Here is a 14703-nt window from a genome sequence, read left to right on the forward strand (position 1 = left end):
AGTCTGAAGGATGCACGTGAGGATTTATTTCCCATTCTTCACATTTTTAGGAGACGTTGAGACGACAATATTTCATGTAACAACAAATGCCACAGCGACTTCGATGGAGCCGGGAGTGTTTGCCAATGGAACTGGGAATGACCCCACCAGTGCGGTTATTGGCAATACAACCGACCCCACTCCAACTGTGACCCTTCACAACCTGACCAGCTTAACCAATGGGACCAATCCGTCTCCGACCTGGACCAATGGGAACCTCACGAGCTCAACCAATGGAACCAGCACCGTTCTGGTTTCAGTGAATGGCAGCCTGGCTGCTACAATAGACCAAACCAGTGTCAACCCAACACCCTCAAACAACGGAAACAATAGCCCTCTGGCAGCAACATTCTGCAGCACTGAACCCCGTGCGATCATCTCTCCAACAGCAACACAAACAGTTGTAATTATTCTTGTCATCAGCGTCCTTTTGAACATAGCTCTCCTCATGTGCTTGTTGGAAAGGAGAAGGCGGATGGTAAGTGATTTTTTTTTTTTCCTTTTTATATGAAGCTTCTTAATCTGAAGAGATGTGAGAGAATACCTTCACAGTACTGTACCTTCCTCAAAGCAGAATTATTCCAACTCGGCATTTATAAATCCTTATTCGCAGCAACTTTGAATTGCGTTTATATCGCAGCTAGTAATAGTGGAGCAATCAATGTCATGGAAACTAAAGGGGCCAGAATTAGAGGAGCATGGATTTCTCCACGGTGGGCCGGATGAGCTTACAGAAGCGGGAAAACCAAGATGAGAGAGGTCATGTTGCAGCTGTACAGGACATTGGTTAGGCCACTGTTGGAATATTGCGAGCAGTTCTGGTCTCCTTCCTATCGCGAGAATGTTATGAAACTTGACAGGGTTCAGAAAAGATTTACAAGGATGTTGCCAGGGTTGGATGATTTGAGCTATAGGGAGAGGCTGTTTTCCCTGGAGTGTTGGATGCTGAGGGGTATGCTGGAGGTTGGTACAGTAACAATATTTAAAAGGCATCTGGATGGATATATGAATGGGAAGGGTTTAGAGGGATATGGGCCACATGCTGGCAAATGGAACTAGATTAGTTTAGAATACCTGGTTGGCATGTACTAGTTGGACCGAAGGGTCTGTTTCCATGATGAACATCTCTGAGAGGTATGGATAGGATAAGTAGACAAGATCTTTTCCCTGGGATGGGGTGTTCAGAACTAGATGGCATAGATTTAGGGTGAGGGGAAAAGATATATAAAAGAGACCTAAGGGGCAATGTTTTCACACAGAGGGTGGTACATGTATGGAATGAGCTACCAGAGGAAGTGGTGGAGGCTGGTACAACTGCAGCATTTAAAAAGCATCTGGATGGGTATATGAATAGGAATGGTTTGGAGGGATATGGGCCAAGTGCTGGCAAATAGGACTAGATTGAGTTAGGATACCTGGTCAGCATGGATGAGTTGGATTGAAGGGTCTGTTTCCATGCTGTACATCTCTACGAGAACTTTTAATTGGCAAGGCATTGCTGCCTAAGGTACCAGTTAAGATGAGCATGCTTGGGAGGTCAATGGGGGATCTGGAAGATAGTGCGAATTTAGTATAGGGATGCAGGGCATTGGATGGGGTCAAGGTGCGAGACATGGAGGAGCTCCATTTGTGGATGTGTTTTGTTTGGGAGTGGTTTTGTTTTTTGAGAGATGTGAAAGCCATTCTGATGGGCCAACTTGTAGGAGCATTGGACATAGTTTTCGAGACGGGTCCATCCACAATTCAGGCTGACTCATCAGTCCTTATCATCAACAATAGCACCTTTCAGGTCCAGTGCCAAACCACTGCCCCATCTGCTCGATGGGTGGATAGTAAAATGCAGTGCCACTCTCCTGAAGATCAGGTGGGTTCTCCCCAGTGTCCTGGGGAATATTCCTCCCCCCGGCTCAACCGCAATCACTCCCCAAACAAAAACTCAACGAGGCTTGTCGATTTGTCACCATTCCTGTGATCTTGCTGTGCACAATTAGTAGCTGCTGTTTTCTACAACGGGGACCGCATTTAAATGCTTTGCCATGGAAAGTTAGGGCATTCTGAGCTCATGGATCCAAGATCTTTTACTCCATTAGTAAGGAATGCAGGTGCTGGAAGTCAGAGTCAATAGATGTGAAGCTGGGAAAATACAGCCCTGATGAAGGATATTGGCCTGAAATGTTGACTTTGCTACTTGGACGCTGTCGGACCTGCTGTTTGGAGGAGAAGGTGAGGACTGCAGATGCTGGAGATCAGAGTCAAGAGAGTGTGGTGCTGGAAAAGCACAGCTGGTCAGGCAGCATCCCGGGAGCAAGAGAATCAACATGTCGGGCATAAGATCTTCATCAGTTAACCCCTGATGAAGGGTTTATGCCTGAAACACCGATTCTCCTGCTCCTGAGATGCTGCCTGACCTGCTGTGCTTTTCCAGCACCACACTCTCTTGACCTGCTGTTTTCCCAGCTCCACGTCGATTAATTAGTAACACTGATTTTTTTTTGTGGGGAGTTTAAGGATCGTTCATGTTTGTGTTACCCAACCCTGAAGTTTTCATCAGGTTTTATCAAATTGGATTTAGTGGCAACTAATTGCGTTTAGATGTCAATTTCTAAGCGTGCTGCATTTTGACTCTGTTTGACCTCTCTCAAACTTGGATCCCAGGCTGTGACGAGGCTGATGATTTCCATGGTGACAGTGAGGTTACCTCTGTGTTTCTCTGCCCTTGGACTGGGGCTTCCTGCTGTTTGGTCCCTGGACAGAAAGTGCCAGCTAGAAGTGATCAACCAGAGGGCAATGTCTCACTTTTAAAAAATGACTCTGCAATGTAAGAGCTCAGGGTGTGTGGGATAAGATTAACATGGACAGAAATTTGGTTGGAGATTAGGAAACAGGAAGTGAGCATAGTGGGTTTTCTCTTGGTTGGCAGGACATGCCAAGTGGTTTGCCACAGGGCTCTATGTTGGGGCAATTATTAATAACTTGGGGAATTCATGGCTGATGAATCTGCTGGTGGGACCTTCCTATGTATCTTTGCGAGTTGTGAACAGGACAAAAGGGGGTTATAAAGGGACCTAGTCAGCAAGTAACAATCTGGTAGATAGGATGTGATGTGATGTGAACATGGCCATTTTGGAAGGAAGAGAACAGCATATTATATAAACGGAGAGAGGCTGCATTTCAGAACTCTGCAATACCAATGGATCTGAGTATTCTGCTGCATGAATCTCTCAAAATTAGTTTGCAGGTACAACAGGTGATTAAGAAGGTAAACAGAACATTGTTTATCACAAAGTAATGGGATGTAAAAGAAAGGATGTTATTTTTTTCTCCAGTTTTGAACAGAACATTGCTGAGTAAGGTGTGCACAGTTTTAGTCTCGGTCCTTTTAGGAAAGGATATAAATACTTTCGGAGTGGTTTGGAGAAGGTTCACCCGTCTGATACCTGGGATTACGAGATGCTGGTGTTCTGTCACTTGGAAAGGTTGGACAGTTTAGGCTTGTCCTGTGAAGTACAAAGGAAAGTTACACTGACATTGGAGGCAGTCCAGAGAAGGTTCACTATGCTTTCCTCCGATTTGGAGGGATTTTCTTATGAGGAGAGGTTGATTAGATCGAGCCTGTTATTCATTGGAGCTTAGAATGAGCGAAAACCAGAGGAATCTTAAGAGGGCTTGGTTAGGGCTCGATATGGATAGGTGGCTCCCCCTGTGGGAGAGTCTAGGACCAGAGGGTGTCATCTCAATGAAACCAGATGAAGGATAATTCCCTTCTCTGAGGGTAGTGAATGTGTGGAATTCTTTCCTGTGGAAGGCCTTAGAGACTAGATCATTGCGTATATTCAAGGCTGGGAAGACTTATTTTTTACATCAGTAAAGAGTACGGGGAAAGGACAGGAAAATGGAGTTGAGGATTGAGATTGGCCGTGATCCCATTGAATGATGGAGTGGACTCAATGGGCTGAATGGCCTATGTCTTAGGACATTATAATAGGATCCTGAGGGGACTTGACAGAGTGGACGCCAAAAGGATGTATTCCCTTCTGGGAAAGACTAAACCTACCTGACACAGATTAAAAATAAGATTTGAGATGGGGCTTTTATTTCCCCTGAGGATTGTGGGTCTTTGGACATCTCTCTTTTCCCACCTCCCAGGGTGGAGATGGTGGGATCATTGAAGGCTGCTGTTGATAGCCTTCGATTCCCTGTTTAGTCAAGAATCTATTGGCATTAGGCAAGTCTGTGAAATTTGAACTCAAAATCTGATCAGTTGTGACTGGTGGAGCTAGTTTGATGGACTGAATGGCCTGTATTTGCTGGTTGCTTAAATGTATGGAACATGCGCTCACGTTAATGCTGATTTGTGAGGGTGGTTTCACCAGTTGTGATGTCTTGCACAGTTCACTAGCCAGCGCTTTTTCTCTGCAGCATAGGCAGTTGGGAGATTTTCGTTTGCAATGAGAGGGTGGCTGGTATCGGTGGAACTTTGAGACAAGATAGTCCCTCCAGGACAGAGGGAATAGGAAAATGCAAGGTCTTGTTACTAGGTTACAAGATAAAGCAGCAGCAGTCCAAACATTGGTTTCCAGGATGGGTTGTCGAACTGGGAACGAGATTGGCTACAAGTCTGCTTCTCAGCATGGAATTACAGAGACATGAGATGGGTTTTTTGGTCATCAAGGATATCAAATTTCAAACATTCATCAAAATTTATTCTACAGGAGGAATGCTTGACCTCTGGTTGAGGTATTGCTATAGGGGAAGCAGTGGGGGAATGTGCTCCCTCAGACCCCAGGTAAAAGCTCAAGGTCTGAACCCTCCTGTTCACAGAGAGCTGAATACTCTACATCAATGTCTGTCACTTCTAGAGATTGTAAGCAAATCTAGTTATATCTCCCCTGGCTCTACTTTCAAAACCCAAAACTAAATCTTTACTATTAGATGTGATCTAGTGATTGGATAACACTTGCTTAACAATCCTAAATGTGCCAATAGCTATACTATCAACAAACTTAATACAATCATGATCATCATAAGTCAAGCTTGTATCTGTCTTTACAGTAATATACTGTGCTTTTTCTCTGCGGAGTTCAGCAATTTGGATACTTTTTTATTTGTTCACGGGATGAGGGTGTCACTGGCTGGGCCAGCGTTTACTGCCCATCCCTAATTGCCCAGAGGGCAGTTAAGAATCAACCACTTTGCTGTGGGTCATAGAGTCATAGAGATGTACAGCATGGAAACAGACCCTTCGGTCCAACCCGTCTATGTCGACCAGATATCCCAACCCAATCTAGTCCCACCTGCCAGCACCCAGCCCATATCCCTCCAAACCCTTCCTATTCATATACCCATCCAATTGCCTTTTAAATGTTGCGATTGTACCAGCCTCCACCACTTCCTCTGGCAGCTCATTCCATATCCGTACCATTCTCTGTGTGAAAATGTTGCCCCTTGGGTCTCTTTTTATATCTTTCCCCTCTCACCCTAAACCTATGCCCTCTAGTTCTGGACTCCCCGACCCCAGGGAAAAGACTTTGCCTATTTACCCTATCCATGCCCCTCATAAGTTTGTAAACCTCTAAGTCTGGAGTTAAATCTAGGCCAGAGCAGGTAAGGATGGCAGACTCCTTCCCTAAAGGACATTTGTGATGGTTTTCTCAAGATGGGATTTTCCAACCGTTGACAGTGGATTCATAATTGCCATTAGGTTCTTACTTCCAGACTTTACCGAGTTCAAATTACACCGTCTGTCATGGCTGGATTCAACAGGATGTTGAAAATTCCCATTTGAATCCTATGACTCTCTCACACTCGGTCTGAGGAAATTGACACATTTGTCCCTCTTCCTCTTCAAAGAAATATGTGTGTGAAATTAGTTTGGCCTGTACTATTTCAGTTGCTTGAGGTTAAAAGGGAGTTGGGAGCGGTCTTTACTTCTAAATTGAATTGCAATGATTTAAGTGTGAGGCAAGAGAGAACAAGCTGTGAGAGAAGGAAGCGCTGAAGTCATTTCTCTGGCAATGGAGATTGAGGTTAGGATTGTTGGAGCAGAGCAGAGTAAAATGTGACGTTCCCATCTCCACCTGAGCTTCTTTTTTTAAAGAGAAGTTAAGTAAAAAATATTCATCCAGAATTCGATATGGTGGGTGGAGAGAAACAGTTTCCTCTCGGGGTACTGAACAAAGGGGGTTAGAATTTTAAACTTAGAACCAGAGCCTTAGAATCTAAAGCCATTCAAGGCTGATGAAGGTTCCTGATGAAGAGCTTATGCTTGAAATGTCAACTTGACTGATCCTCGGATGCTGCCTGACTGGCTGTGCATTTCCAGCACCACACTTTTTGACTCTGAAGTCAGGAAGCACTCCTTTTATATAAAAGGGTCGAGGAGCGCTCTCTCTCTCTGTGTTTTTGAGATTCTCTACAATATGGAAACAGGCCCTTCGGCCCAACAAGTCCACACCGACACTGCAAAGAGAACCTCACCCAGACCCTTTCCCATACCCACTTTTTACTCCTGGCTAATGCGCCTAACACTGTGGGCAATTTAGCATGACCAGGAGGAAATGCACGCAGACACAGGGAGAACATGCAAACTCCTCACAGACATTCATCCAAGGCTGGAATTGAACCCGGGACCCTGGAGCTATGAGGCAGCAATGCCACCCAGTCTCGCCCTCCATTAAAAATGTCAGGAAGCGAGATTGTTGTTACACACTAAGATTATCGATCCAAGGTTAGGTAGATGGAGTGAAGCTATGTCAGTGGTGATCTTATGGAATGGTGAGGTCGAGGGGCTGAATGGCCTCCTCGGTCTGTTCACTGGCACTGATGACCTGCATGTCCCTGTGTGTTAGGGACTTGTGCCTCTGTTAGTTCAGTGTCATGTTAAAGGGCTGTCTTTCTGTCATTTAGGCTCCTCCACATATGACTGAAATGGAGCCATTGTCATTACCCAGAGAGGAAGTTCTCGAGGCTTAGGAAAGGGAGAGCTTTGGAAAGGAATCGGGAGGTGAGTTTTTTTTTTGTTTTCCTTTGAAAGCATGATGACCTAAAATCAGGAGCAGGTTGTGATTTATTCCACCTTGACCAATTCTTGATTTAATTTATCACTACCACACATACCTGGGTACAGTGAAAAGTTTGGTTTTCGGTGCAGATCATACCACACAAAGTGCATCAGGATAATAGAACAGAGCGGGGAGTACCATGTTACAGTGCACTGACAGCGAGGTCAACATTAAAATTTGAGAGGCCAATTAAGGAGTCGAATAACAGAAGCTGAACTTGAATCTGTTTGTACGTATGTTTAATCTCTGGTATCTTCTGCCTGACAGAAGGGGTTGGAAGAGATTTTATTATTTGGGCTCCAGGCTTGTATTTCATTGTCTGACCTTTGACCATTCGTGGGAAGGTACTCTTATGTTGTACTCGTTTCTGAGATGTGGGGCATCACTGGCGAAGCCAACATTTATTGCCCATCCCCCCCACTGCCCCAGAGGGTGGGGTAGAACAGAGTGAGGAGTCAAAACGTGTGGCGCTGGAAAAGCACAGCTGGTCAGGCAGCATCCGAGGAGCAGGAGAGTCGATATTTGGGGCTTGAGCCCTTCATCAGGAATGTGGGGGAGGGGGAGCTGGGGGAAGGTAGGTGGGAACGTGATGGGTAGATGGAAGTGGGGGGGGGTGATGATTGGAGGTGAGGGTGGAGTGGATAGGTGGGAAGGAAGATGGATAGGTGGGTCAGCTCAAGAGGTTGGTGCTGAGTTGGAGGGGTGGATCTAGGATGAGGTTGGGGGAAGGGAGATGAGGAAACTGGTGAAATCAGTATTAATCCCGTGTGGTTGGAGGGTTCCAAGGCGGAAATTAAGTCGTTCTTCCTCCAGGCGTCTGGCAGAATCTGGCGGTGGTGGTGGCCCAGGACTTGCATGTCCTTGGCGGAGTGGGAGGGGGAGTTGAAGTGTTCAGCCAAGGGCATTGGGTTGTTTAGTGCGTGTGCCCCAGTACCCCACTTTTTGACTAATCTCCAGCATCTGCAGTCCTCCGTTTCTTCTGGAACAGAGAGAAAGCTCAGTACGTCAATCCTGAGCAGTTAAGAAAACCACATGTAGGCCAGACTGTGTAAAGAGGACAGGTTTCCTTCCTTTAAAGGATATTAGAGGAAAATATGGGCTTTTTAAGTAACAGTCTAGTGGTTTTGAGGAGACGCTAATTGAATCCTAATTCCTTGGTCGCTGTGGTAGCAGTTGAATGTACGTCTGCAAATCATTAGCTCAAACTCTGGATTACTCATCCAAAAAAAAACCCAGCCAATTAGCTATTATAACCTGTGAGAGTCAGCATCAAAGGATTCACTGATAGGACTTTATCTCGTAGCTTTACAAGTTGATGTGCAATCGCCCTTAGTAACGTGGCCCTCCTCTCCTTAGCAACCGCAGCAATAGGACTGAGTCACGGGATCCAGTACGGTGAATGTGTTCTCTCAGCCAGGCCCTGAAAGAGTTTGCTGAATGGTTTAAAGTTCTACAAAGGAAGTAAGGAGTCTTGCCAGCTCTTGTCACTGTGGGCAAGAGGCCAGTTCTCAGTTCACAGCAATGGGACTGTAGAAAGAGCTACACTCCAACTCAGCAAAACCTGACTTAACAACACTGTCGTGCGTGTCTGTGTTCTGCATCTGCATGATAAATTTCCCTCTACTCTTCAAAGATGCTGACTGTCAAGGGATTGGGAGTTGAGGGGGTGGGGGCTGCTGAATCTCTTTCTTCACCAACCCCCATCTGGATAACTGCAAGGCTCCCCACAGCGTGGTCTGAATTAACATGCAGACCAATCCAGAATTGGGCCACATTTACCTTTAGGAGAGAGGGAGAGAACGTCCCTTCGCCAATGAGATCCATTGAGGAACCACTTGGCGAGTTTCACTTTCCCTCGGTGTCACGAGTGTTTTTTTTTTCTCGCATCCCCCTGCATCGACAGAATGTGTGCCTTTGTGGTGGATGGGGGTAGGGGTTTGGGCAGGGCACCGAGACTCACCAGGATCACCAGATTGGGAGGGTGGGTTTTGCAATCCGATTGCATTTCCAGGCTCTGCAAACAGCTTATGTAAATGGGTCAGGGTGGTTGGGCAGGGGGTGTTGGACCTGGACATTTAAAATTGCTCCGGCAGGAGAACCTTCTAATTATATTTCAACAATCCTGGCAGATTGACTGGGCCATTGTCCATGCTCTACTTCCCATCTTCCATTCCATTTCTCCTTCATTCCTTTCCTCCCTCAACACAAACCACCTCCCAACCCCAAATCCCAGCCAATGGCTTGATGCAACACACCAACCCAGTGTTGATGCTTGTGGACGTTTAGCTAGTCTTTCCCTCAGATGGCTTGCTTGTGGAAAGGGTGCCTATGTAGAAGGCTTTGCTGCCGAGGGCACACACGGAGGCCAACTGAAAGATTTCCCAGCTCCATTGCCAACCTTACCAATTCCATCAAGTCCTGCAGTGAGGTTCGAGCCCTCTTTCTGGTCCAGTTGGTGGGTGAGGGTGGGGGGGGGGGGGGGTTGGGTGTGCTATACTCTGGTGTTTGGAGGTCGTAGACACAATCTGGCCCAGCTTTCCCTTTCATTGCGTCATCAGTGTTCGTCTCGAGGACAGGTTCCTCGTTCTCACCACTGCTGGTTCATACAGTGACTGACTGCGAGGATTCATCTGTGTCCAGACAGAATCAAAACTGTGCACTCACCAGAAATCTGCAATTGAAAATGGAAGGATGCTGGGATTAGGCTGTGTGTGTTTCTCTGAGTCATACAGCACAGAAACAGACCCTTTGGTCCAACCAGTCCATCCCAAACTCAATTAATCCCACCTGCCTGCTCCTGGCCCATATCCCTCCAAACCCTTTCCTATTCATGTCCTTATCCAAATGTCTTTTAAACACTGTAATTGTACCCACATCCATCACTTCCTCTGGAAGTTCATTCGACATGCAAAACACCCTCTGTAAAAAAAAAAAACTTGCCCCTGATATCTTTATTAAATCTCTCTCCTCTCACCTTAAGTGTGCCCCTAGTCTTGAAATCCCCATCCTAGGGAAAAGACAATCCATCTCTGTGTCTCTCTGTCTCTGTCTGTCTGTCTCTCTGTGTGCCACTCTCTGTCTGTCTCTTTGTCTCTGTCTGTCTGCCTGTATCGGAACAGTTCAGGGACGTGACAGCTGAGGAAGTGGCAGAGGACCCAAAAGGGAAGGACAATAACTGAATGAAAGTGAGCGAGAGATTAAATGACCAAAGGGAAGAAGGTTCAAGGTGACCAGGTGTGGAAATGAACCTGTTTATCACACATTTCATGACATGTCATTGTTTTTACACGCAACTAAGTATTTTCTGAATATTTTCTACTCTCGCCCTTTTCTCTTTCCCCAGATACAAACCGTGTTAGTGTTTCAAATCTGGTTTGAGTCTTCTTCAGAACTGGAAGTACAAATAAATATTCATTTTGAATACTTCCTGTTGCAAGTTCTGAAAAGTACCATGCTGGATTCGAAACATTAACTCTGTTTCTCTCTCTCTCTCTCCACAGGTGCTGCCAACCTGCTGAGTTTCTCCAGCATTTTGTATTTATTTCTGATTTCCAGCACCTGCAGCATTCTGCTTTTAATCACCTGACTGACCCATTCAGGGATGTCACGACCCACGTCTGGAGCAGCTGGGGTTTGAACCTGGGTAGGGACACTACCACTGCACCACAAGAGCTCTTCTGGGCTGGTTTATAGGCAAGATTAACCTGCAAGCCACGGAAAGATGACTTTTTTTAAAGTCTGCCACAGGTTTCACTGACAAGAGTTTGAAAACAGCTCCATAGTTGCAGTGTCTCAACTCCTATTGCAGGCAGTCTACCCCAGGCATAACCAATCAAGGTCAGTGAGCATTGATCAGACTGTCATAATCAAATGGTGAATAAATGAACCCTGCAGGGGCAAATAAACAAAAATAAAGATTGGTCACAGAGGTGTGAATGACTAAAGAAAAGCCAGACCTGAGTCATGGTTCTGGTGTGAGATTGTTGAATTCTGAAGAGGGGTGGGAAAGAGGTTGCAAAGATACCAATATCAAATTGGCATTTGAGTAATAGTCCTAGCATCCCTGCAGGCCAGTCAGCCCATCGAGCCCACACCAACCCTCTGAAGAGCACCCCACCCAGACCCACCCACCCCCTACTCTATCCCTGTAACCCTGCATTTCCCATGGCTAGCCCACCTAGTCTACACATCTCTGGACACCACAGGACAGTTTCCCAAAGCCAATCCACCCTACTCTGTACATCTTCAGACTGTGGGAGGAAACTGGAGCACCCGGAGGAAACCCACACACAGACACTGGGTCGATGTGAAAACTCTGCACAGACAGTCGCCCGAGGGGGAGTCAAACCCGTGTCCCTGCAAGGCAGCAGTGCTAATCAGCATCATACAGTGCAAAAGAGGCCCTTCAGCCCATCGAGTCTGTGTCAACCTATGTACACTAATCCCACTTTCCAGCACTTGGCCCATGACCTTGAATCATGAGTGTGATGCTGGAAAAGCACAGCAGGTCAGGTAGTATTCAAGGAGCAGGAGAATTGATGTTTTGGGCAAAAGCCCTTCATCAGGAATGATTAAAGGTCTTTTGCCCGAAATGTCGATTTTTCAGCATCTGCAGTCCTTACTTTCTCCATTACCTTGACTGTTAGGGCATTTTAAATACTCATCGAAGTACGTTCAAAAGATTGAAAGACTTCCAGCCTCCACGACCCTCTCAGTGTGGCAGGGAGGAAGGCGGGCATTTGAGAACTCCACTACCCACTGGGTGGCAAATAAATTTTCCTCAAATCCCCTCAGAACCTCCCCTTCAGATTAAGGGGAACAGCTGCTCCGTTGCCCCCTTGTCTTCATGCTCCTTATGGTCTTATACACATCTATCAGGTTCACCGCCCACCCTGGCAACCTTCTCTAGTCTAAAGAGTGAGTGTTGCATCTTAATGTTTGCTAAATGTAGACGCTGAGCTGTTTTTACATTTGATTTTATTTATTCGGATATTCTTTTGTTCATTGAAACTGATGACTGTTTGTTTATTATCTGTTACAGAGAAAGTGAAGGGTGCGATGACTTTCCAAGGCTGCCTATTGTGAAAGAGCCCTGCTTCATGCCACGCTCATCGTGTCCGTATGCATTGCCTGGTCTGTCCTCTGCCTCTCGTGTTGCTGTTGTCCCTCGACTGTATTTTCCGAATCCCCTTTCTTCAAACCCCGCCACCCTCCCCACTACGTCCAACCACCTCGATCTGCAAAATGGGCCTTAGATCTGCGCGATTAAGTTGGGGGAAAGAACTGTTTCTATTTGTGGATGGTCTGCACCACTGGAGAAGGAGGGGTGTTGACTTTCTTCCACTGCGGGCTTTACCAATGTGCAAATAATTATTGCCCAACCGCCAAGAGATGGGCAGACATCGAAGAAAGTGGTTCTCTCTGTTTCCCTGAACTCCTCCTCCAGAGGAGAGAAGGAAGACTGTATACATGTCTGAGTTAAGAGAGACTAGTCACTCAACCCAGTAGGATTGGCGGTCATGGAGAAATGGAAGATAGGGGACACAGCTTTTGTACGGAACGTTGGTGCTAGATGTTCATTGGTTTTTCTCTGCACCTTAACTCTGTCAGGATCACTCAACAAATTTGGTTCAATTGTGCCCTGACACGATGCACTGAAGACACCTTGACTTTCTTGCTGAACTTGATTGTGTGTTTTTTTTTAATATACTGTTGCATTGCTAAGTTTCTTTTTTTGTTGTCCCCAGCCAAAAGCATGACTTCCGACCTTGGTGCTTGCCCTGCCCAGGAAGCAAATCCAGACTGTGATCCATAAGTGGCACTTTGGCCGCTCCGTAAATTGGAGAGGGCAGAGACAGACTCCAACTGGGAATGAGGCAGGATCAGACTGGGCAGCTGTGGGGGTGGGGCTGCCTGGAAAACTGGGAGGATAGGGCGGAGGGAGGGAGTTGGGCTTGTGGTAGAGGAGGAGGCCGAGATCCTTAAAACAAAGGTGGCTTCTGTGGTTAGCACTGCTGCCTCACAGCGCCATGGACCTGGGTTCGATTCCAGCCTCAGGCAATTGTGCAAACTCCACACAGACAGTCTCTGCATGGGTTTCATCTGGGTGCTCCGGTTTCCTCCCTGAATCCAAAGATGTGCAGGTTAGGTGAACTGGCCAAACTACATTGCCCCGTAGTGTTCAGAGATGCACAGGCTAGGTGCATTAGTCAGGGGTAAGTGTAGGATAATTGAATAGGGGAATGGGTCTGAGTGGGTTACTCTTCGGAGGATCAGTGTCGACTTGGGAAGGGCTTTTGCACGATATGTCAATTCTCCTGCTTGGATGCTGCCTGACCTGCTGTGCTTTTTAGCACCACACTCTCGACTCTAATCTCCAGCATCTGCAGTCCTCACTTTCTCCTAGTACACTTGTTGGGCTAAATGGCCTGTTTCCACACTGTAGGGCTTCTATGATTCTATGACAATGAGGAAGGGATATGCCCGTGGAGAGTGAGCCATGAGAACTGAGCTTGGCAGTGGGGAAGGGAGGGGAAGCTTGCAGAAGCCACGTGTTAGACCAATGAAGACACAACTTGTTAAAGAAGGAGCATGTACTGTGTACTTAAAATGATTTCACAACGAATGTGCTGCCACATTTGAGAGAGAAACCATTCGCTGGCTTTTGATGTCAACCTTGATCAGACTTGAAATTAAAGCTGGAGGGTCAGGAGCGAGTATTTTGTTCCTCCAACAGAATGGTCCACATACATTCCAAGTGTCTCCTTGCCATTTACAGGGACACAGAGTGTTACAATGAGCTGGTGCGTGACTGTGTACCAGATCTTTAAAAAAAAAAAATGTTTTGACTGATCAACTGGTACCTTTCTCACATGTTGGATTCATGCTGTTGTGTATTGAGATGTTCATTTGGAGGGGGAAACGTGCAGCTTCCCCTTCCTGTGAATCTTCGTTTGTAGACTAACATGATCTCTTTTGGAGCGTATATTTTTAAAAAATATCTATGTATTACGGCTGTGCTGTATCATGTCTCGAGAATGTGAGCTTAAAATATATTTATTATTCTTTTAATTTTTTTTCCCTTAAGATAAAAGCAAATCTTAATATTGTCAGAATTTCTTTTTAATATTGTAAATAAATGCTTTTTGTTTTGGTTCACTTGGGAGTTCTTTTATTCAGTTGCATCACGAAGCAGAGAGTGAAGTTTAATTATTTTTGCACACACTACAATATCTCCAGTTTATACTTGGTTTCTTACATTTTAAATCATCGATTGTCATTGTAGTCCAGGTACATTTCAATAACCTGGTTGACTTTCGGAGCCCTGCCTGATGAAGGGCTTTTGCCCGAAATGTTGACTCTCCCACTCCTCAGATGCTTTTCCAGCACTATACTCTTTGTCAATCTTAACTCTGTAAAGAGAAAACAGTTGCTGTCAGATCCCCAGCTGAGTATCTCTAGCCTTCATATGATCCCTACACTGTGGAAGCAGGCCATTCAGCCCATCGAGTCCACACTAGCCCTCCAAAGAGCATCCCACCCAGACCTCACCCCTTCACCCTCTCCCTGTACCCTGCATTTCTACATGGCTAGTCTGTACATT

The 14703-nt window shown here is 46.0% G+C and overlaps 1 protein-coding gene across 3 annotated transcripts in view; it reads left to right on the forward strand.

The window, feature by feature from the left end:
• The window catches only part of dicp1.2 (diverse immunoglobulin domain-containing protein 1.2), a 40658-nt gene extending 26406 nt beyond the window's left edge, over positions 1 to 14252 (forward strand). For 2 of the 3 annotated variants that reach the window (XM_043679628.2, XM_043679629.2), the window contains exons 7-9: positions 51 to 517; positions 6946 to 7042; positions 12142 to 14252. In XM_043679628.2, coding sequence (XP_043535563.2) covers positions 51 to 517; positions 6946 to 7011 — 533 coding nt within the window. In that variant the 3' untranslated portion in view covers positions 7012 to 7042; positions 12142 to 14252. The remainder of the gene's footprint in view (positions 1 to 50; positions 518 to 6945; positions 7043 to 12141) is intronic. The other variant, XM_043679632.2, reaches the window with a different exon arrangement.
• The last annotated feature ends 451 nt before the right edge of the window (positions 14253 to 14703 follow it).

This window comes from Chiloscyllium plagiosum, unplaced genomic scaffold, assembly GCF_037043375.1.
Source record: "Chiloscyllium plagiosum isolate Xiang-an unplaced genomic scaffold, Cpla_swu_hap1 HiC_scaffold_33, whole genome shotgun sequence".
NCBI classification, from domain to species: domain Eukaryota; kingdom Metazoa; phylum Chordata; class Chondrichthyes; order Orectolobiformes; family Hemiscylliidae; genus Chiloscyllium; species Chiloscyllium plagiosum.